Here is a 23,723-nt window from a genome sequence, read left to right on the forward strand (position 1 = left end):
TTTGGAGGCTCCTGCCCCTAAGCTGCTTTTATTAATTTGTAATCCCCTGCGAGCAGGAGGTAAAGGGATTCGGGGGATTAGTGGTCTCACAGTAACAACCACAATTATCAGCTCCCGCTGCTGGGACAAGCAGTGTGCATGCAGTTATGGGGCTGTACACCATGGGACAGGGACAGACACACCTACACACACAAGAGTTATCAGAATACAGCACAACCACACAAATGCAGACGCACAGGTGCACACCCAAAGGACGTGCAGGCTGACTTGGATGCATGCACTGCACACAACTGTGTACCCACATCTGCACTCACAGCCACGTAGCTCAGCCCCACTGTGCACATCCCTGCACTCCTATCTGCACCCCTTGCACATTCTTGGACGCTCAATTAACACAATTAACCTCTGCTAGCCGCAGGGCACTGATTGCCGTGGGTCAGATACTCTCCCCGCTACTTCTTCACGCTCATTAACTAATTAACGGAGAGTGACGACCCCCGCTCCCCACGGGCAGCGTCGTGACGGCCGCTGGAACGAGAGAAATCGGAGCTGTGGGGCCGGACCTCCCCCCGACGGCGCTTCCCCTGACCTCCGCCCGCAGCGCGATGCCCCCGCGGGGGCTTCACGGGGCCGGGGCACGCGTGGGACGTGGGGAACGATCCTTGCCCCCCTCGCCCTTGCGCTTTTGTGATGCTAAATCGCCCCTCGGTGAACCGCGGCCCAGCTGCGGCCCGGCCCGACGGCTCGGTGCCGCCCCCGGCCCGCCCCCCCGCCGGCCCCGCTCCGCCCCGGGCGCGGTCCAGCCCCGCGCCGCTCCCCGCCGCTCCCCGCAGCGCTCCGCCACTCCTCCGCAGCCACCCGCTCACCTCGGACATCCCGTGCACCCGGCGCGTCCGCGATGCTGCTGGAGAGGGTCCGCGCCGGCTCGGAGAAAGCAACGGAGCTCTGCCCCTTCCCGCGGAGCCCAGGTGAGAGGGCGCAGAGCCCCGCGTCCCCTCGCGGAGGCACCGCCGATGGCTCCGAGTGCCCCGTAGCATCGCGCTCGGAGTCGGCTGAGGGAAGTTCGGGCGGCCCGACGGCCTCTGCCTCCGTTCTCCCCCGTCCGACGTGTCCCGATCCCGGCTGCGTCCTGTGCCCGCTCCCGGTGCCCGTTTCGGTCCGCCCGTGCCGTCTGTGTAGCCGGGATCCCGCCGCCCGCTGCCGAGGGGGAAACGCCGTGTCTGTGCCGGGCTGAGTGCCCCGTGACGGCCGCAGCTCCGCACGCAACGACGGCGGGGCGAGATGAGGAGCTGCTGCCCGGGGGCGAACACCCCCTGCGAGACCCCCGTTGGCTCCGACTCTTTCCGTTTCCCCTCTGGAAAATCTCCCCGTAATTCTTCTGTTTTTTGTTGTTGTTGTTGTTGTTTGTTTTTTTGTTTTTGTTTTTTTTTTTCCCCCCAATTTAACGACTGGCGAAAACGCTGGCGCTGTCGATGCGGGCGAGAACCGTCGGTGCGGGGGTTTTAAACGAAAGCGAGGAGGGAACGAGGCGGAGAGGGACGGGGTCGCGGTGCCGGTGCTGCCGGAGCTCTCCACCGTCGGTCCGCTGCCCCTCGTTCCACTTCGCACCCCGCGTGTCTCTGTACCTCTCCCCGGCTTCTCTCCACGCTATGCTCACTGAGAGAATTGCGCGGTTGACCCCCAACACCGGGAGGTGGTTCCTCTTAGCGGCGGGGAAGGAACCGAAACTGCCCGGGGCGAATTCACGGCGGAGGAACGAGACAAAAACGCCGAGTCCCTGCAGGACGCGACGCCCGCAAAAAGCCCCGTGGCCCGGGGGATAGAGGGGTACCCGGAGGCGGTGCGGGGCGCTGCGGGGCTGAGTTCGTCGTGCTTTTATTATTGAGTAATTGTTTTCATTTTCGTTTTCTTTCTTTTTTTTTAATCCTTTGATCAACCCCTTTTCTCAGCAGCTCGCGGCCGTTCGCAGCGCACAACGAATTCCGGGCACCGACCGCCGTTTGCCCCCCCGTTCCGGTCCTCCCCCGATGCGGCCCCCGGGCCGAGCGCGGCCCCCGCCATCCCTCAGCCCCGTCGGGGCGGCCCCGCCCGGATTTCGTTTCCGGGCACCGCGGTGCCGTCTCCCTCCCGCAGAGCGCAGACGAGAAGGGGATTAAATACAGCGCCGCAAGGAGTGCGGGCGGGAACGGCCGACGGCTGCAAATAATCATCCCGGGGGGGTTCAATCCCGGGGAGGCAGCGGGATAACGGAGAGCTGAGGGCGCGGGGAGGGCCGGCGGAGGGAGCGCCCCGTTGGGTCCCCGGAGCGGTGTGTCCCGCCTGAGCGAGCGGAGCGCGATGCAGCGTAAGAACCGCCGGGCCCTTACAGCCCCGTGTCTGCCTCCGGGCCGCGGTGCCGGTCCGCTGCTCAGCTGTCCGGGCAGCTCGGGGTCGGCTATTGCCGTTGCCGTTATCGCTACCGCTGCGGGTGTCGTTTGTTCGGATGCCGATAAGAGTAGAGCAGAAGATTATAGCGATAACGGCATCACCTGAACCTCTGCTCGTACCCACAGCCGTAATTCTCTGTATGTCTCCACACAGTTACCTTTGCATACAGACACCCATACGTCTGTGTTTATCTGTATCCACGCAGCTGTGTCTGTATATTTCTGTATCTGTATCTGTGCTGATAAATCTGCATTTCTGTGTCTCTGCATCTACATTTCTATCTTTCTCTTTATACCTGCCAATATCTGTATGTTTATGTCCATATATCTGTAGCTTTTCACTTTCTAACCTACTTACCTGTTCATTTTTGTCTCTCTCTGTTTCTATATCTCTGTATCGTCTCTCTCCAGAGATCACCTCTTCTGATACCAGCAGGGTAACCGAACACTCCTGCTGTGTTTTGTTTTCAGTAGAATTTTCATTATTTTGGGCAGTTTGTTCCCCCCCTCCCGGGCCAGGCTGCCCCGCCGTTATTCACTGGTGAATATTTGAAGTGTCGGAAAAGCAAAAAGAGATGGAATAACTGTGAGAGGCGGTGCAGGCAGCTCGGCTGGGGCTGAAGTCCATTCCCAGCGTTTCCGTTTGTGTTTTCCTGGACTGTGAGGGGTTCGGGGGGAGTCTCTGCGCTCCTTGCCGCGGCGAGAGGCTCTCACAACCCACACCAACGAATTTGAATGAAAAATAATGTTTTTCACGCCGTTCCCGGGGCCAACCACGGGGTTTCAGACGGGGGCAGCTCCAGGAATGCCGGGCGGGGGGGATCGGGTGGCGGTGGGTGGCAGTGGGACCATCGGAGCGGCAGCTGATGGGGGGCTGCTTCCCGCAGAGATCCCGCTGTGCGCCGGCTGCAATCAACACATCGTGGACAGGTTCATCCTCAAGGTCCTGGACCGGCACTGGCACAGCAAGTGCTTGAAATGTTCCGACTGCCAGACGCAGCTGGCCGAGAAGTGCTTCAGCCGCGGGGACGGCGTGTACTGCAAGGAGGATTTCTTCAAGTGCGTGGGTCGGGGGGCGGCGGAGGGGAACCGGGGGGCGGCGGGGAACCGGAGGGAGTTTAGCACCACGGACAGCGGCTCAGTCCCGGGGTTCAGCACCGCGGACAGCGGCCGCTCTCGGGCTCGGCCCGCGGGAATCCCCGCGCTCAGCGGCCGCCGCCTGTCGCCCCATCCAGGCGCTTCGGGACGAAGTGTGCCGCCTGCCAGCAGGGCATCCCCCCGACCCAGGTGGTGCGCCGGGCCCAGGACTTCGTGTACCACCTGCACTGCTTCGCCTGTATCGTCTGCAAGCGGCAGCTGGCCACCGGAGACGAGTTCTACCTGATGGAGGACAGCAGGCTGGTGTGCAAGGCTGACTACGAGACGGCCAAGCAGAGAGGTACGGCGTGCCCTTCGCCCTCGCGGAAGAGAGAGGCGGCTCCGGGCCGCTCTGCCCTCGGGGTTCTGCTCGTACATAGGGTTGGGCAAAAGGGAGGGCGGGGGTCCCGGGTCCCCACGGGGAGCTCCGAGCTAACCCGCTCCGTGCCGGCAGAGGCCGAGTCCACGGCCAAGAGGCCCCGCACCACCATCACGGCCAAGCAGCTGGAGACCCTCAAAAACGCCTACAACAACTCGCCCAAACCGGCGCGGCACGTCCGGGAGCAGCTCTCGTCGGAGACGGGGTTGGACATGCGGGTGGTGCAGGTGAGACCGCGTGGGTCCCACCCCAGGAGGCGGCTGGGATCGGGTCGGCCCCGCGCACAGCGAGCTGCCCCGTGCTCTACTTGTAGGTCTGGTTCCAAAACCGCAGGGCCAAGGAGAAGCGGCTGAAGAAGGACGCGGGGAGGCAGCGCTGGGGGCAGTACTTCAGGAACATGAAGCGGTCCCGGGGGACCTCCAAGTCCGACAAGGACAGCATCCAGGAGGAGGGGCCCGACAGCGACGCCGAGGTCTCCTTCACAGGTCGGTGCCCGGCGGGGCTGTGCCGAACGCTGCCTGCTGAGCTGCGGCCCGGGCAGAGCTCGCTTCACCCCATCGGGGCCACATTAATAATTTTTAGCTGTAATATAATGAAGGAAAACAAGTGCGGGAGGAGGAAGGCGGAATGGAGGGACCGCCCTGGCAGAGCCAGAGCCGCTTCGGCCGGAGACAGCCGTGAGCTGAGAAATGGCACGGGAAAACCCTGTGACAGATCCCAGACGGAGCAGGGAGAGTTCCCTGGGCAGCGCTGGGCTGTTGCAGCAGCCCCTGCATGCAGCCTTCTCAAGGGACTGTTAGAAATACAAAACGCAGAATTCAGAATTACTGAACTGAACTATGAGAAGTGCATATGTTCCTCTTAGTTTGGCTGCTGTTGCTGTATTATCCTATTTAAAATCGTTTTATTTGTGTAGTTCCTGGTTAAATACTTCCCAATCTTGTGGGAGCTGTTACCTCCCTGCTGTAAAAAAAATTTTCTTCGTGTTGGAAGATTTCTGTGTTACTGGGTCCCGTTTTTTGGGGCAGCCATCTCTGCAGATAAACCCCGGAGTTCACAGCTCTGTGCTCCTCAGCCCGGCGGCCGCTCATTGCCAGCCCTGCACTGGGGTGGCTGCACAGGGCCGGCAGCGCCAACCATCCCCACCGACAGCACCTGCACTGCATCCCCGCGGGGCTCAGCTGTGCGGGCACGGACATCGTTTGTAGGGGCACGGGAGAGAAGCTGAAATGTAAAGCTGTGCAGAAATTGAAATACAAAACTAGACTGACAAAGACATTGCAATGCACGGATGTTTATATGCACACAGCTTTGTGTTTCTGTTCTCTCCTGCGTTCCTAAAAACTGTTTGATTTTCCAGTCTGTGTATACACACTGTGCCTCGGTGTCATTAATTATGAATGTACTATAAATAATAACTAAAAATTGTTGAACAATTATTGATAGCTCAGTGCCAAGGCAGATTTGTATCCAAGGCAACAGAACGGCTCTCACTGTCCATAAAGCCCAAAACGAAAGCAAACAATTTTTGCTGGTAATTTACAAAATATTTTTATTTTTCAGAAGTGTTTTTAAGCCTTCCATCTCCTTATCCCAATCTTGAGAAAACAAACACTGCTGAGATTTAATACATTTTCTTCTGAGCAACGCGCAGTTTTTCATGGATTGAATGCTCACGTAGTTCCTAAAAATGAGACTGAAATTCAAAATAAACCTCAAAGCCAGATAGAAATGAGATACACACACACACATTAAAAAAAAAAAAAAAAGGATGGAAAGATCTTGAACTCACGTTCCTCTTTAAAGGATTATTTTAAAACCACAGTCTTATATTTTAATGTGTGCTTTTCATGCCTGTGTTTCAGATCCAAAATATATTAGATGTTTGTACTCAGAAAAAATAATCCCATGGCTTTCTTTGGAGACTCATCAACAAGGGCAGGAATAATAAGGAATAATAAGGAATAATAAGGAATAATAAGGAATAATAAGGAATACAAGTAGCGAGTGCATGGCTGCTCGGTTCCCATCCATCTGTTTGTACCCAGGGCTCTCAGGAGCTCCTGTGTGTGCTGCTGGCCGTGGCCATCGCTCTCCCAGTAAAACCAGTCTGTTTCCCTTTCAGATGAGCCCTCCATGTCCGAGATGAGCCACTCCAACGGGATTTACAGCAATCTCAGCGAGGCGTCCCCGGCCCTGGGGAGGCAGGCTGGGACAAATGGGGGCTTCGCTCTGGATCACAGCGGCATCCCAGCTCAGGACCAGTACCACGACCTGCGATCCAACAGCCCCTACGGGATTCCCCAGTCACCGGCTTCGTTGCAAGCTCTGCCAGGCCACCAGCCTTTAATCTCCAGCTTGGTTTATCCTGACAGCGGTTTGGGCATCATGGGACAAGGTGGACAGGGGGTGCCCCAGTCCATGCGGGTCCTGGCTGGGAATGGGCCCAGCTCTGACCTCTCCACCGGCAGCAGTGGGGGATACCCGGATTTCCCCGCCAGCCCGGCCTCCTGGCTGGATGAAGTCGACCACGCTCAGTTTTGATAGAGGATCCGCCGCCGTGCAGTGGGAAGGGAAAGGACTCATTGCTGTCAAACGTCATCTGCCCATGGGGAAAAAAGGAGGGACGTGCTGAGTGCAGGATGGCATGGCTGCCTGCAGAGCATGGATGTGCTTGCGGAGGGCGAGCAGGTGGTGGGTCTGCGGTGGACGGTGGGCAAAGGGAGACGTGGCACAGCGGTGAGCATGAGGAGCATCCCACGAACCTGGTTGTCATGTCCTTACTGAACACCGAGAGTTGTGCTTTACAGATTTGATAGGACGTATTTTGCTTTCTGCTGTCAGTTCATTCTCTGAAGTGAGGACTTCTTTCATCACCCACCCACACCGAAAACCTTCTGAAGAGAAAATAAAGTCCTCATCCACGGTGAAAGGTGTGACCATGTCTGTATTTCTATAGGAGAAATGTTAATAGTGAATCACTTCAGAACCCCATGGTAGCGAACATCTCTGTTCTTCCAGCAGATTTTCGAGGCGGTATGTTCTGCTTTCTTTTGAATTTACCTTCACTTTTCTAAAACGAGATGCTCTTTCATATGCCAATCACTCATCATCGACCCTTTTCCTTTGTAAAGTGAAGACCACCCGTTGATTCCGCTTCGCACCTTTTTGATTTGTAGGCTGCTAGTTTCATTCTTCCATATAAGCGTTGAACCATGAATAGATGTATTTATTACCAAATAACTCCACCTTCATCACGATGGCGAGAGGTGGTTTTCCTGGCTCGGGAAAACCGGCGGCTCAGAGCTGTGAATCTTTTGCTGTTCTTTAAGATCCCTTTGCAGCCGTTTTCTGCAGTGTCTTCGCTCCCCCTGCTGTTGCCAAACACCCTCTGGGTCTCTCTGTGGTCGCATCGCTGGGTCGGCTCCAGCTGTGCTTTGCAGTGAGCGCTCGCCTTCCCAGCAGCTCTTCTCTGTTGGAGGCATTTGTGTATCTCTGCAGAGCACGAGCGGGTGGTGAGGAAAGGCAAAGCAATGTGTGTATCGTTACCTGTACAAATGATGGAATTATCTGTAGATGATGTGACTGTCCCGTGTCTTTTATTTATATTCTCGCATTCTCTCTGATGATCGAATACTCCAAGGCTGCAAATAAATTTGTCAGCTGAACCTTAAATTGTCTTTTGCTAAATTCACATCAAATACATCTATATAAATAAATGCAATACCTGAAAATAAAAGTAAAAGCTCTCTAAACTTGAAGTCTTGATTCACAAAAGCACCAAAGCGTGCTCTCCTCTCTAAACACAGCTGCAATGCAACTGATGTAAAAATGCTCTGAGAAGCAGAAACAGAACTGGGAGCTTTGGGGCTGCAGTGGTTGGGAGATCTGAGCAGAGCTGCTCAGTGCATGCCCAGCCCTTGATAGTGGTCGGACTGGTTTTAATGGCTCGTTGTTATCTTTCAGCATTCATTGCACAGGTGGAAATGTGTAAAGCAGGGCAGCTTTGTCCCAGGCTGAAGCATCAAGAGGTCCCCAAGCAGCTGAGTTTCAGCTCATGGTGCCAAACCCGTGTGCCTCAGCTCCTGGGGCATTTCAGGTGTCCTCCCATGGCCCATTGGGCTCCAGTAGGGTCTGGGCCCAGGAGCTTCTCCCCTTCCTGTGCCAGAACTGAGTAACAGGCAGACAACTGTTGCTGGTGATTCGCAGTGCCATCGCAGGGCCACAGCTCATTGAAACTCATGGATTAATTAGAAAATGATGGAGCTTTGGAAATCAGATGAAAACACCTGAAATCACCACTCAGTGAAGAGTTCTTATTTTCAAGAATTCTTTGCTTTCTGTTCCATTGCCCCATGGTTCAGAGACACCCCTTCCAACCTGGGCCAATTGTTTCACAGCAGTACATTCTGGCCGTTCAATTATTAATAACAATTTCCTATTAAGAGTGATTTTTGAAAGAAGGAAAGGAGAACAAAGGCAGAAATGGAGTTTCCTTTAGGGGAATGGTGCTACTGTAAGACCACTGTCTGGAAGCAGACCCAAGTGTTCGATAGATTTTGCTCATAGTTTCCCTCACAGCAAATGCAGAGCTGCTGCTCCCCATGCATGTCTGGATTGAGGAAGGGAAGCGATGCCAACTCTGCCCATTCCTTTGTGCAGTGCTGTGCTGGCAGGATGGCGGTGCTCTGGCAGAGGCTCAGGAGCTGCTTCTCAGCTGTGCATCTCCGGGCTGAGACTCAGAGATGCCATTAACAGAAATGCTTTCTTCTCGTTAAAAAGAAAACCAATTTGGAAGAAGGAAATAAAACCAACAGCACGAATGGAGTGACAGCTCATAAAACCCGGCTGGAATTAGGAAGAGTGGCTCGCATTGCTCACTTTGCAGGTGAGCTCCATCAGCTCTGCTGATCAGTGTGAGTGCATTGCAGGAGGAGCAGTTTGTTTGCTGCCGGGGAGGAAAACCTAATGCATGATTTTTTGGTTTTGAATGGCAGATTCACCTTTGAAGAGTCCTTGTGTCCCAAACCTGTGTTCTCTACAGGTGGAGGAAAGACTCAGACCTGCAGGATTTACACCCCGAAACAACATTACAGCACAAATGGCTTTGTTAAAAGCTGACAGGAAAACCAAGCGAGCACAAATATGCTGGAAAAAAATAAGCAAAGATGTTTAAATTATTATTAGTTTTTTCTTTCTGACATCTTTATTATCTCTCCGTTTTGTGCTGAGCCTCACATACGGGTGTGTGCCTGCAGGGCTGCGGGGCACAGGGGGGTGTTGATTTAGGGTGCAGAAGGGCACATTGCTTTTGTGCACAGCGTTTTGCAGCCTGGTGATGGAAAATAATCCAACACCCAAACACACGATGCTTCTGGGTTTAAACGGACTTCTGCACGACAGAGAACAACCAGCTTTTGTACCTTCTTTCTCTTTCCATTTTGAATGACGAGTTGGGTCACTTCCAACTGAGGGGCGGAGGGGGAGCAGCCCCATAGGTCCCTGCTGCTGTGGGGATGGGCGGTGTGTGGGGCTCCCCCACACAGTGGGTGTGCTGGGTGTGAAGTGCTGGGATTCTTGCTCTGAGCCCAGGGAAAGCATGGCAGAATGCAGACACACGGCTCCCTCTTAATCCTGACCAACAAGGGAAAGTTTTTGACATTTATGCACAATCCATCCCTCGGGCAGCGGCGGCAGAACTGGGAGCAGCGATCACAGAGCCCTGACACAGCTGTGACACAGTGGTGTCCACAAAGACTGTGGTTGAGCACTCAGCTCCGGCTGCCAGCAGCTCCAGACCTTTATAATTTTTTTCCCACTGCGGTGTGAGCGTCTCTATCCCCCCAGGGATGCTGCAGGCACTGCTATCCCTGCCTGGCTGCACGCCGTCCCGCTGCTGCTCAGCCCCTGCCTTCCTCCCGTTCCTCTGCCGGAGCTTGTGAAAAGTCCCCAAGTCAGCTGGAGGCGAGTAAATCATTCCTGACAGCTACATCTCTACAGGGCAGTTAGAATTAATGTAACAATTTGGCATTTAATGAAGCAACAACATGCCGGGCTGTAGAGAATAGCCGGGACCTGCTGCAGTCACATTAGCATCCCTTGGGGACCCAACAGGCACTGACACCATCAGACGCCGGCTGCTGGGCTGAGCGTGCGGCCCCGGCTGGGACACAGCCAGCACAGCTCCATCCCCATCACTGCATCCTTGTGCCTGGGAGGGGCACAGAGAAGGGACAGAGCCCAGGGACACACAGGGAGTGACGGGGACCCTCATGGGAGTGATGAGTGTCACTGGAGGAGCTCATCCCCAAGAGCCGAACTGATGCTGGTGGTGCAAAAAATATTTTCAGGAGCATGTGGGAAAAATAGGAAAAATAATTCAGCTTTGGGTAAGTTGGCGAGAAGAAGGACTGGCAGAACAGCATATTTTGCAAACGGAACCCAGCTGGATCAGGTGTGCTGCACCAGAAGGCTCTGATTTCCACAAAGCTGCAGGTATTCCAGCTGTCTCCAGGATGAGTCCTTTGAACAACAGTGCGTGAGGGAGGGAGGGCAGCAAATGCAAATAGCTCTGGGGCCAATCTCCTCTTTCCCATGTATATACATATGTTCTCAAAGCACCACAGTTTGCAGCAGCTTGGACGCTCTGAAATAAATCATGCATTGCATACTATTATTCTTTTTGCTCTTCAACGAAAGCATGGCACAAAAGTGCATCCCCTCACTCACAAACCACCCGTGCTGCTTCCCCTCTGCAGGGTGGGCTGGTGCTGGTATGGACCCACACCTCACTGCGTTGTGCTGCAGAGCCTCACGGCCGTCGGCTTTAAGAGCTTGACAGGTTTATAAAGTGCTGAGTGTCCCATAGGGACAGAGGCACTGTTTGCAGAGGAGATGAAGCGTGCCGTATCCAGCTGGCCTAACAAGGCAGCGGGAAATCTAAATTAATTCAGGAATGCCTTCTGTTTGGCTGGAGGAGGATGCTGCTCTCAATCAATGGAAATGACACACTGGGAGAATGCTCAGCAGCAGTGCCAGGCTCCGTTCTGCAGATCAGGGGCACTGCACAGAGGCACAAGGCAGCCCACATCCTGCTCCAGGTGTGTGGCTTAGTGCCACCTGGGAGGGCTGTGAGGAAGGAGCAGCCTCAACCAGAGCCACCTGTGCTCCCAGGAGGAGTCTGAGGGAGTATTTACTGGCTCCTGGTGTAGGGCTGCAGGCCCCTTTCTCTAGGACCGTGTCCTTGCTGCTCCTGGTACTCCTCCTATTCCCCTAGGCTCACCTTTGGCTGCCTTGGGCTCAGGGCTGAGCTCCCTGCTGTGCTGCAGGTCAGTGCTGTGGGGCTGGTTTGGGTTTGTCCCAAATCCTTGGGATAGGACTGATGTCACCTGCAAAGCTCAGTGCTTGGGCTCGCTCAGAGGCTGCCCTGGTGTTTGTGAGGGCCATGGACTGAGCTGTACATGGCCTTTGTCTGTGGGGATGTATAAAGGGGATGGATGGGGCTGAATTCCAACGTGCAACTTTTCCTAACTGAAACCCAACCAACTGAAGCTCAGGTGACCTCAGGGCTGGTGGTAGGGCAGTAGATGTTGAGTTTATCATTTAGAATTGGCCCAATATTTAATGTGGCCAGCTCCTTCTCTGTTCCTTGCTGCTCAGCCTTTTCTGTTTTGTTTTCGGCATGTAACCTCCTCGCTGTGTTCTGTTCCTGCCATGCACTTCAAAATTAATTTTCCTGGCCTACCCTGATTGTTCTAGCTGAAGCATCCCCTCGTCGTGTTCTTGCTGGGACTTGGCTCTGGGGAGTGAGGGCATTTTGATGAAGCTGAGCAATATGGCAAAATTAAAACTTACTCTGGTTTTAATTTGTACTAATCATACACTCCGAAAAAAAGAATTGGTCCCCCAAGTGTTTTTCTGGACTGGAGGACCAGGCTCATTTATTTGCACGGATTAATATGTTGCATGCTAATTGTGGGATGCCAATATTAGCTCTGCTGCAGCACCGGGGCCAGCATTGCCACAGTGAGCTGGTCTGGAGAAGCAGCAGTAGCCCAGATGCATTGAAACAGATCTGTGTAGGGTTTTATCAATAGATTTGCCAGCAGGAAAATCATCATTTTCAGGAAAAATAATCCCTTATGTTCATTGAAGCATCTCATTAACACAGAGGAGCACTAATTGGATACGCTGTGATCAGATGGGGTATTTCTGCCTCCCTTCCATGCAGAAGGCAGAGGCCAGGTGTGAGTGCTGCTGCATCCCTGTGTGCTCGTGGGGCTTTGGGGCACTGCAGCTGTGTTGAGGCTGCATTGCCCTGCAGGCACAGCACAGCTGGAAGGCGATAGCTCCTGTGCTGCACGGCTGGCACGCTTCTCACCATGAATATTGCATTGAGGCAAGCAGAGATCACATTGCAGTGCCTCGATGGGGCCGTGCTTCCTCTGCTGAGGGCTGGGGAGAGGGCAGGAAGATGTGTCTGGGGCACAGGTGGTCATGGGATCCTGATGGATGAGAGCTGCAGGCTGTGCCTGTCCAGTGCTGCCTGTGTACCACCGTGCCTCTGTGCAGCATCACTTAGAAAGATTCCTCTGCTGCAGGTGTATGTGTTACACGGCCACAGTTCTGCATGTGTGTATGAGTGCATGAAGCACAAGTGGCACAACGAGCTGTGGGTACCACGTGTGATCTGTGTGGCCCAGCAGGGCATGCTTCAGCTGCAAAGCAAAGCTGGGGTTACATCTCAGCTCTCACAGACAAACCCACAGTGCAATGGTGATTGCAAGCCTGGGGGTCAAATCCAGCACGTGTGTGTTTGATGCAGGAAGGTGCTGGTGCTGAGACGTGCCGCAGGCTGCATTAGTGGTGTTTTGGGAGCTCTGTCACTTATCACCCATCAGCGCTGCGCTAACGAGGAGCCGTGCTCTGAAGTCACCTCTCCTTCATTAATTAAGGCTGTTTTTGCACGAGGCAGGGAAGAGGAATTGAGGAAGGGCTCTCGATGCTGTTACACTTTCCTTAGATGTTGCAGAGGATCCATTACTGCCCGTGAAAGCCCTGTCAACATTTTTCCAAGGAAGAATGAAAATGTAAATAACTTTAAAATGATTCAATGTCACTGTGGTATGGAAAAAGGTCACGCTGCTGGCGACCATTTATCTTTGTGCCCATTTAAAGAGCTTTTTTCCTATTACATTTTTTGAAATTAATGTTTTTAAACATTACCCAAAGTAATGTTAACAATCATGGGGTTTATGGGATTGATTGTTCTGCAGGCTGGGATTTAGATTGGAAAAGATTTGTTTTAGGCTGTTGTTGTTGGGAGGTGGCTAACAGACTTTGTGATTTATTGCTTACAAAAAGGTTGGTGTGATTTAACCAAAAGACAAAAACAGCCCTGAGTTCCCAAGTAAATATGAGGGGAGAGTGTTCCCTGGGAGGGAGTTTGGGCTGATGGAAGCAGAGCCTGTGTGTGTCAGTGGTGCAGTACATCAATGGAGGTGAGCCCACAGGGATGGGCTGTTTGTCTGCAGTTCTTCTGCTGGAGAAAAATGGGCTGGACCCCAGGTTTGGCTTATTGAAAGCTTTCTGCTCTTCTGCACAGGAAGAATTTCAGCAGCACTGAACCTTGGTTTGGGGACAGGGAAAAATAGCTGTGCTCTTAATAGAAACACTTGGCCTGCAGAGATGTGCTTGCATTTTTCACCTCTGTTGCCCCTGCTACATCAAGTGTGAGGGAGCAGGGGATGCCACAGCTGGTGCTTTGCATGTAATTTTCACCCTCTTGTTAATGACCTTGCAGGGATTAGCATGGCCTTCTCCATATGCCAGTAGATTATGTCTGTTGGCAGCTGCTACTACTGGAGCAAAATGGGATAGTTTTCATTAGGAGTGCTTGACACTAGGTTGCCCTGGGTGTCGTCAATCCTAAACTGTCAGAGCCTTTGAATAAAGCAGCGTGCAGATGTGATTTATTAGGTGTGCTGCTGCTTTGCTGAAAATGTGGCACTTTGGAGTCAGCAAGGTCTTGCAGGAGAAGTGTGAGGGGGATCTTCTTGCTCTTCCTCACCCACTCTGCCCATGGGCACCGTGGGGCTCTCTGCTGGTGCTGGGTGGAAAATCTGCCCTGAAATAAGTGAGCAATATGGGGACTTGCATTGAATGACCCCCTTATGCTGTGCGGTGCGGTTACTCGCTAGCAAACACCCGTGTGCTTGTTTAGTGGGTGAAATGATGCAATTAATGATAGACCAAACTCACAAGTGTGTTCTGAACCTGCATTTCTATCCAACTTGAGTGGGAGTGCAGGAAGCAAACTCTTCCTCCCGCTGTGTTGAAGCAGGACCTGACTTTGAAATGATTTATTTTGAAGGTTCACAAAATATTCAGGTTGGTTCCCCCTAAATCTCATCTGTTTTCCTGCAGTGCAGGGGCAGTCAGCTGTCAGTGCTGCTCTGTCCTGTAGGGCATTTTCTGAGCATGAAGAATATATGGAGGTCCGAGGGGAACACAGCTCATTGCAGGTGGGCATGCAGGGCACTAGGACTGGGGCAAAGCCCTCACCCAGCTGTGGGATGGATGAGGGGATGCTGCAGAGACTTCCCTGCTTGCTTTGCCCTGGGGGGAACCAGACTCTCTGTGTCCTACAAGGTTATCAATCCTCTGCTTATCCTGTTTTAAAATAAGCAGTTTAAAGGAGGCTGCCAAAGATGATAGGCCACAAATCCATGTCATTCTTTTGATTTGTAACAGCAAAGCCAAACCCTCCCTGCTGCAGAACGTGTGCATGTGGTCCCACAGGCTGCAGTGGTGACCCAGGCTGCCCAGGCCACACAGACCCACAGCTCCTATGTGGGACGTTGTGGGGAGCTCCAGGCAGCTCAGAGCTTTGTTGAGGGCAGCCCTGCCTGGTGCTGCTGTGCTTTTGCTGAGACGTGGCAAGGAGCAGCTGCTGAGAGTCCTGGAGCTCTTTGCTTCGCTTGGCTCAATGCATTTCCTCCTGAGAGCAACCCTGCAGCCCAACTCCTTACTGCTTCTTTGCAATAACCACCAACTAATTATTTAAAGCCTGCCAGATGAGGATTAACAGCCATGTAATACACTAGGTATGATTTATCTTCAATAAATATGTCCCTTATAATCAATGGGTAATTATTTCACATGCAATAGTTCTGATTAAATGTAAATTAATAGTGCATGTGGGAGATTGGATTTAAAAGTGGTAAAATAATGTGAAGTGAGTTTTGCTTATCACTGATGGCACTACAAAAGGTGGTGTTGGTAACAAAGCTTGAACATCTCCTCCTCACCACCACCCCCCAAAAAAAAAAAAAAAAATCGAACTGATTTATTGGCCCATTGCAGTCTGCAAACAATCATGTTCTATGGGCAAAGCTCCCATTCCCTGGGCTGAGGGAGGTCTTTGTGCAAGCCCCTGTGGGCTCGTGCCCTGCTCTGATGGGGTTCTGCTTGGAGGAAGGGTGTGGGCAGGGGATGATAAATGAGGAGGAGGGGGGGAAAGGAGGAAGAATAGAGGATGTGAAAAGAAGTGCTCGATCTCTGGCTGCGGCAGTATTAGTCCCCAGATGGGGCTGACTTCTGTATTCAGGAGAAGGAATAAAGCATCACCCTTAGCAATTAGGGGCAGGAGCAGCAATGCCAGCTCTTAGGGGAGAAACAAGATGGGTGGGGAAACAATGAATGGCTCTGGAAAGCCCAGGAGGTCGTTAAAGCAGCATCTTTCTGATATATAAAAACAGAATGGTGATGCCAATGGGTAAAACAAAAAGCAAAAATCACTATTTCCGTCTCAGGTACTGCAGCACCAAGCACACATGTAACTATCTGGTAATGATGTTAAGGAGGATGTGAACAAGCATGCAGCTATGGTGTTTGTCAGCTCTGAATTCCATAGACTTCTGCTTTTTCTATTCTGTGCCTGTATGTTTGGGCTGGTGGGGATGGTTCTGAACCGGTGTGGGGAGACAGAACTCTCAGTCCGTGTCTGAGATGTGACCCCACAAAAACAAGCAGAGATGCTCTCAGTATCGGCTTCCCCCTTGCTGCAGGTCCCAAGAGGTGTAAGGTCCAAGAGTCTGCTCCCCTGCCCTGTGTCACATGGGGGCACGGAGAGGACGGAGGATTTCTGCCTGATGTCCTGTAGGCTCAGGTGCAGATACGTGTGTGCTTCTGCACCAAGTAGACTGGGGCCTGAGGAACCAGGAGATGCAATTACAGTGCTGCTGCTTGCCTGTGGGGCTGCTCTGCACCTTTCAGAAGGAAGGCTTGCCTGCTTTCTCCTCCAAAAACTGAGTGAGGAAGATGGGAGCTGCTGTATGAGTGTAAGGAATTGTAAGCCTGCTTTCTTAGAGCAAGGGTATAAGCTTCTGTTTAATCTCTTTCTGAAAGATCATTGCAAAAGGTGGCACTGAGGGTACCTAGGGATACAGGACTTAATAAAGTAACTTCTGTTACGCCATTCACTTTTTTTTTTTTTTTTTTCATTGAACAAAGTATTCTTACTGGTTGAAATGAAAAGATGCATGAATCTCCTGTTATTTGCAATAGGAACATTAATGGTGATGGTAGGAAAGCCCTGGGTTTTCTCCCCACTTTTCTGGATGATGCTCCACACACTCCTGTCCCAGAAGTTAGGGCATGGTATTCACCAGTTAAAATTCAAAGGTGCACAGTTTCTGGAGCTGGATTTTATCAGAAATGAAAACTCTTTGGTAGTGTGGGGAAAACCAGAGCTTCCAAACCCTGGAGACCCAACGTGGGGCACAACCAAGCCTGGGGTTCTACCCAGCCCAAGGCAATGGTGGGTGCATGCAGGGATGATGCCGTGCTCAGCAGGTGCAAGGGGCTTGGTTTCAGGCACTAAATAACTGCAGTAACCTCTGGATTGAGATTAGCCACAGGCACTCTGAGGTTTGGGTATCTCCACGTAAGAGCAGAGCTGAAGCTGCTTCCTGAAGCATCCAGCGACCTCAAGGCAGCAGCGGTGCTTGATTCTTGACTAGATGTTTTTAATGAGCTGTGAGCCTGTGACCAGGAGACACTAAAAAGCAATTGCATTAAATCACGATCTACATTTGACTTTATGGATTGTTTATGGGATCTTTCTTTTATTAATTCTTTATCCTTTAATATTATAAAGGATTTGTATCCACAATAAATAATGCAAAGTTAAATTACATCCTCTTTGGCTTAAAATTTTAATATTCCTATTGCCCATCTCCATAAAGAAATTGTATTTGAGGTCGTTGCATATGTACAGCTGCAGTCATAACCCTAATGGAATTACTATTCAAGCACAGGCAAGATTAGTATGAATGCCAAGAAACTACCCGTCTGTCAGGGGAAAAGGTAAAAGTTCAGAGTTCAGCTTGCATCCAAATTATTTATCTCCCTAATAACTTAATAGATTGAATATATTACTTGTCAGTGACCTTGATGTACAACAATAAAGACCCCTTGGTTGTGTCAGAAAATATATGAGACTATAATAAGTAGTACTTATGTAGTGGAATAAAAACATATTCTTTATGATAATGAAGTCTCTCTGCACAAGGACACCACAAGGACACAAAGCCATGTAAACATAAACACTGGGGTGCCTTTGGCTGTGGGCAGACAGTGCCTTCCCTCCCAGCGTTGGCTGAGGAGGTGCTGATGGAGGATGCTGTGCCCTGCAGATGAGTGCAGTGGTTCCTCCCCGCACTTATGCCTGCACTCCCTCCTTTTCCAATCGGTCCCCTTGACTTCATGCCACGCTTACGGTTGTTTCCATCCTGGATCTCCCAGGCATATAAAAAGAATCCTATAAATTAGAGTTTAGGATCAAAGGTAATGCTGCAAATAGGCGTGTTGTAAACATGCCTAAAAATAGGAAGGTAATTTCCCTGAGTGCCACGGTCTCTAGCAGTGTAACACAATGTCTCTATTTCTTTCTATTTCTATATCTATTTTTCAAGGCTTTACATTATCTAAAGAGGAAAACAAAAAGCCCTCAAAGGATATTGTTCTTTAATAAGGCTTATGATTATGGATTTTTTTCTGCCTCAGCCAGCGCAGAATCACTACCAATATACTGAAATGGAATGACTCTCTCTTCTTTAATAGGTCATTTTAATCATATATTTAAAGTTTTGGTTGGGTGGAAGAGGAGGGTGGGAGGGAAGATGTAGAGAAAGAGGAACTCGTTCTGACCACCTGATGGTTTCCAACCAGTTCCCCATATGTGCCCATCCCTACGGCTGGGGCTGGCTCTGGTGCTGCTGGCTGTGGGCTGGGTGGAAGCTCTGAGTGCTCACACCTGAACACCAGTCTTGGAAAGCACTGAGGCACCCCAGCATGTCTGAGGTCCCAGAGGTCCAAATCCTCCTCCCTGGGCAGTGCTGAGCCTCCAGCCTGCTCCCCCAAGCACAGCACCCAGGGAAGCCAATGGAGCTGACACCTGTGCTGCTGCACTCCCATTCCCCAGGCACTTTTCCCAGCAGCCTCACGTTTTTGATTGTATTTATGGCCACTTAATCTGTGCTAGCAGCCAGGATCAAATATATCTCCAAGTATTGATCAGCTTTAGGCTGATAGAAGTTCAAGCTCATGAGGTCTCGGTCTTTGACCCTCAAATAGGATATGAATCTCAATCCAATAGACTGATATTCACACGCAGTCGCTGCCCAGGGTTGCAGGCTGCAAGGGAAAAATCAATGAAGAGTGCTAATGATTCACAATTTATAGAGCAGCTGCCATTTTAATATTAGAATAAATGTTATATTGCAAAGGGATGGGAACATAGGTGGTGGCATGGAAAATATTTCTTTGGAGCCTTTTCTGTGGGAAAATGATGTGCACAGAATTTTATGAAGTATAATTTATTGGCCTCATTTAGACTTATAATTTAAAACTCCTTATGAAAAAGGTATTAACTAGAGTGCACTGGGTAAGGAAATGGCAAGGACAGAGCAGGCTGGCTTAGAGTGCTTTGAGCACTGGTGGGGAAAAGGAAGCAATGTTCTAACACATGGGAGCAGGCTGGAGAGTTCCCCTTCTGCTTAAACGTCCCTGCAGCATCTGGGAACAAAAAGGACCCATCCTCTGAGCTGTGGCTCTTCTGAGCACGCTTGTGAATGAAGAAAAAAGTAATATATTGAACGTGCTGTAGAGGTATATGGAGTGCATTAAGGTGAAATCATGGATCATGTCAGAGTGGAGTGGTAGGGCAGAAAACTCTGCTGAGCTGGTGTTTGAGGGCTGGAGAGAATTACTGGAGCCAAAGAGGGGACAGGCTGGGAGACAGACTTCCAATGAAGGCAGCATAGGAGCTGCCATGGTCTGTACTGTCCATATACACAGGTTTTATTTTATCCTCAAATCATTTATTTGTTTGCCATGAATTACAGTTTCCTCTGCAGAGGTTTCTTTACAGTAGCTCATGGGGACGGGTATCTCCAGCCAGTGGCAGAGGTGCAGGAATGACAGGGGTGCTGCCAAGAAAAAGCAGACATTCAGTTCTGCCCTTTTGCCTTTTCCCTGCCTGTGGTACCTGAGCAGCGCAGCTGTGAGGCTTCCAGGGGGGAGCAAAGGGCAGGAAATGAGATGTAAGGAACTGCAGCGGCTGAGAACATCTCTAGAGAGCAGCATGCCCACGTTGGTTGGGAGACAACCCTGCTGGGCAAGAAGAGGTTTTGATTAGAGAAGCCCACATCTTTCCTTCCAACCTCCAGCCTTATCTACACGCGCCTTTTTCCTCTTAATTCCTGTATGTAGTAAATATTCACCTGTAAGCCCAGACCAAGGGACCCTGTTTCAGTGATAATAATGTATTTCCCTGCATGGATGCAAATGGCAAAAGGGTTTCAGTACAAAGAGCCCAGGCCTTTTAGAACAGACAAGAAAAGATGGAAATCTGAGATCAGAAACACAATTTATGGCATCTGTTTCGGCCATCCCTGTATTTATTTTTTATAGAAGTAAAAAGAACTTTAATAATTCATCCACCTGAGAGCTCATAACTCTCTGGCCTGCATAGAATATCTTTCATATATCTCATAACCCAGAGCCTATTGACAAACCGTATGAAAAATAACAGCCCTTTCACTTGCAAAAGCAAAATCCAATTTATTGATTGTGATGGTCTAAATAATGGCATTTCTATTAACCAGAAGGCATTGCCCAAACAAGTTAGAGTTTGCTTAACTCAGAGTATGAGATGTCCCATGCATACAGTCATAAAACCAAAATGTGCTCAGTCCTTTTCCTTCCTTGGTTATGCTGTCACTGTGATCAAACTGTTTTACAAAAAACTTGTGACAGGTGCTTGATGAAATTTAGCATAAGACCTTTTTATTTTATTTTTAGAGGGTGGCAGGGGAAAGAACACATTCTATTTTGTACGTAGTGTAGGTATGCAGCTGATGCATTCAGTTAGATGCTCTGAATTTACAGATTAGAGCTACAGGGCACTGCCATCAGCCTCAGGAGAGAAGAGCCAGCTGGATGTGCCTGACAGTGCCCTTACATTTCCTCTGGAAAGGGCTGTGGAAGGGTTCCCATGTCAGCGTTCCAAGATGATGAGTTTGTATCACCTGCTCCTTTGTGGATCCGGGGAGAGAGACAGTGGGCTCTGGTGTTGCAGCATGGCACCAAAGTTGAGCTGATGACAGAGCAGTGAAAGGAAAAGCCCGTTGTTGTGCTTCCCCTGTGTGACAGACACAAGTGCTGCAGGTAGCACACAGATCTAACCCGACAGGAATCTGAAGCTCAGGGTGTGTTTGCATTACGTTTTGCTTTCTCCCCGTTTTGACAGATTTCTGCTTTTTTTTTTTTCTCCCCTAATTGGGCAACATAGACTATTACAGCCTCAAATACTGAAACCACTCGCCTATCAATTCTGCCTATTGGAAAATGATGTTGTCCAATCCTGGTCTTGCATACCTTCCATTATTTAATTCACAAGTATTTAAATAGGAGCCTAAGAGATCCCAACTGTGTCTTTTTACATAATGAAATTACAAGGAGTCATATGTTGCTACCATCCATAATCTTATTGCACACTTTACATAAAATTCAGATTGGGTGGCTCTGCATGCATGCATATTTTACATTTTCAACTTTATTAAAGAAATGAATAGAGTGCTGGAAAGGCTGCTTTCTGTACAGTCAATTCAGATGCTGGGGACCATAAATCTGAAAGCCTATGATTTGTTGTTCTTCACCCACAATAAATTCAGCCTTTCTTGATGGAAGGGTTGGCTCCATTTGTTGCAGTTTAGGTCACAGGGTTTGGATAAAGATGCAGCTGGACTTGCCGGGAAGGGAATTTGGGCTGGGTTCAGTGAGGCAGAATGCCTTCATTTTTTCCAGCTACAGGAGCTGGAACCCACAGCCATTCTGTGACAGAGGTTTTCAACTCAGGAGATTTGAGCAGGGATGATGAATTTCTGCCGAGGAGTGATTACATTTTAGAGGCACTCGATGTGTTTCTTGGAGTGAGTTCGCATGGATGCAGCAGTGGTTTTCCCAGCCTTGATTCCCCACCCGAAACACCCAAGGCCTTGGCCAAGTCTTTCCCAGCTGTGGCTGCGAGATGGCAAAGCTGCTTTGCGTCCCAGTTCTGGCTAGAGAATTACCACTTTAATTGTCAAGTAGTAATTGCCTGCTAGGTGCTGCCTGAGGGACCTGATGTCACACGCACAAAGGAAAATAGGAATCTCGAGCTGTTACCTGTGAAATGCTTGTTAACTTATTGCATCCCCAGCACCACGGGAAGGCTGCTCTGCCCTCAGCAAGCAGCACACCTCGAGCACTAACATAAAGCACCTGGCAAACTCTCCCAAACACCAGCCTGAACTTGAGGCGAATTGCTTTTGCGGAACAGCGATTATAATTCCTGCTGTATATCCAGATTTTGACAAGTAAATCTCATATTTTAAACACAGGATTAAAAAAATTTATTACTACAGTGGGGATTAAGTTGTAAAGCCTCAGAATGTAAGTCTGCAAAGTAGGAAACACAGAAAAATCAAGTGAAATCTATTGTTCAAAATAACTCAGGCTTAACCCTTTGCCACCTGGTGCAGACCCCGATTGCAGTTGGAACAGCCCTGTAATAATTATCCTCAGGTCTCTTGTAACATTTCACTAAGGCAGGTAGGGGATATGGAATTTCTTCCTGTTGTTTTTCAAATCCCTCCATTTCCAGACTTGGCTGCACCTTCGTGCTCAGAAATAACAGTGGCATTGAATAGCATCCGAATGAGAAATTCAAGCCAGCCAGTCTTGTTTGTGGCATCAACTTGTCTGATTGCTCTGCAGTTCATTTCCGTTCATTTTAAGAGGAAAGTCTCCTTATTAAGAACTCCATTGTGAAAGTGCAGTAAATGTAATCATTCCCCAGCTGAGTTTTCACCTTTGTACTGAACTCCAAGGCAAAGCCCCAGCACCATGGGGGCCAGCAGATGCCTTCCTCCTCCTATAGCCAGCCTGTGGTTTTATCTGACGTGTTTGGTTTTGAAGCTGCAGCCCACAAGTGTGACCTTAGGAGTGAGGCAGAGGACTGAGCCGGAAAGCACAGGTTGTTTCCTAGATGTGCACTGCCCAACAACCTCTTTCCCACCATGAGGGAGAATAATTCTGTACTGCCCCAAGGAAGTTTAGTTCATCCGTGGCTGGAAGGTGATGTGAAGCCCTTAGCTGAAAGCTGGATGGAAATGGAAATTATAACGGTGATTCTTTCAGGATTATTTGAACGCAGAAATGTGGAGGCTGCCACCTCACAGCTCCAGCAGGTGAGCACACAGAAGGCACTGCTCAAATTTCCCCCCTAATGTCACCATCCAGAACAGCGAGACACTATGAGAGCAGCAAACCTCGTCAGAGGAAAAGCTGCAGCTAGAATAGGCACCGAGATCTAACAGAAATCAGATCCCATTTTGGGATGAGTAGAGATACTGCTTTATGTTTACCGTGTCTCTTCTCTCCCCATGCTCACACATTTGATGAATTGCATTTTGCCCAGAAGTACCACATATCAGCAGCTGCTGGGCTCGGGCTGGCTGTGGAATTTAGAGCCTGATGCTGTGATATATTATGTGAAACTCTATCAAACCAACAGCCCACACTGTTCTTAGGATTCAGCTGTTCTCTACCAATATTGCTTTTCTAAACAGATAATGAACATCTAGTATCCAATTAGCTGTCTGCTCCTCCAAATACTGTTTGGAAAGCTAATAAAATCAAAGGCACGGTCATGAATATCATACATCTAAAATCCTTATTCTCCGTTCTTCCAGACAGTGAGAACTGTGGTGAATTCTGTATGATTAATTCCAAATGTTCATTTCTTTCTCATACAAGCTTTTGGCTTGTTAGGATGGCCAGTGAAATGGTTGATAAATGTAAGCCCTCAGAGATTCCCCTGCTTTTCTAAGGGAGGTAAATCTATCTAATCATAGGTTAATTATCAGCTATTTTCACACTACTAGAACATTCTTAAAAAGCAAATCAATATCTAATAAATGATTTGTGTGTATCCAATAATTAAAACCCTAATGCACAGCACTCACCACCTTTTTTACCATGCTAGAGCAGTCACAAGACGCTATTTCATTCTGGTGGTATCAGCAGCACGATCCTTTCCTGTAACCCATGATCCATGCATAGGGAATTAAAAGCGTGCATGAGATTTAAACCTTCTCTGTGCTGAGGAGTGGTAATAATTGCTGGCACACTGAATGAATACAGAGCTACTTTGCTTACTGGCACTATCAGTTATG

At 50.0% G+C, this 23,723-nt stretch overlaps 1 protein-coding gene across 3 annotated transcripts; it reads left to right on the forward strand.

Moving 5' to 3' along the window:
* The first annotated feature begins 844 nt into the window (after window positions 1-844).
* LHX3 (LIM homeobox 3) lies at window positions 845-7,665 on the forward strand. Of its 3 annotated transcripts, XM_085239438.1 has the most exons (6): window positions 845-968; window positions 3,314-3,485; window positions 3,662-3,864; window positions 4,018-4,169; window positions 4,256-4,427; window positions 6,068-7,665. In XM_085239438.1, the coding sequence occupies exons 1-6, from the start codon at window positions 899-901 to the stop codon at window positions 6,484-6,486; spliced, it is 1,188 nt and encodes a 395-aa protein (XP_085095564.1). In that variant the 5' UTR covers window positions 845-898; the 3' UTR covers window positions 6,487-7,665. The 3 variants fall into 3 exon arrangements, with proteins under 3 accessions (XP_085095564.1, XP_085095563.1, XP_085095565.1); XM_085239437.1 differs by having other exon boundaries at window positions 3,662-4,169; XM_085239439.1 differs by lacking the exon at window positions 6,068-7,665 and adding an exon at window positions 4,541-5,933 and having other exon boundaries at window positions 3,662-4,169.
* Window positions 7,666-23,723: the final 16,058 nt, after the last annotated feature.

The sequence above is a fragment of the Meleagris gallopavo genome, chromosome 19 (genome assembly GCF_905368555.1).
Source record: "Meleagris gallopavo chromosome 19, MGAL_WU_HG_1.1, whole genome shotgun sequence".
In the NCBI taxonomy this organism is placed as follows: Eukaryota; Metazoa; Chordata; class Aves; order Galliformes; family Phasianidae; genus Meleagris; species Meleagris gallopavo.

Excerpts from the sequence above, each read along its gene's own strand:
- LHX3 (XM_085239437.1), top strand. The coding sequence starts at position 899 with ATGCTGCTGGAGAGGGTCCGCGCCGGCTCGGAGAAAGCAACGGAGCTC. Across the intron at positions 969-3,313 it reads CCCCTTCCCGCGGAGCCCAG|AGATCCCGCTGTGCGCCGGC; the intron begins GTGAGAGGGCGC and ends TGCTTCCCGCAG. Across the intron at positions 4,170-4,255 it reads TGGACATGCGGGTGGTGCAG|GTCTGGTTCCAAAACCGCAG; the intron begins GTGAGACCGCGT and ends CTCTACTTGTAG.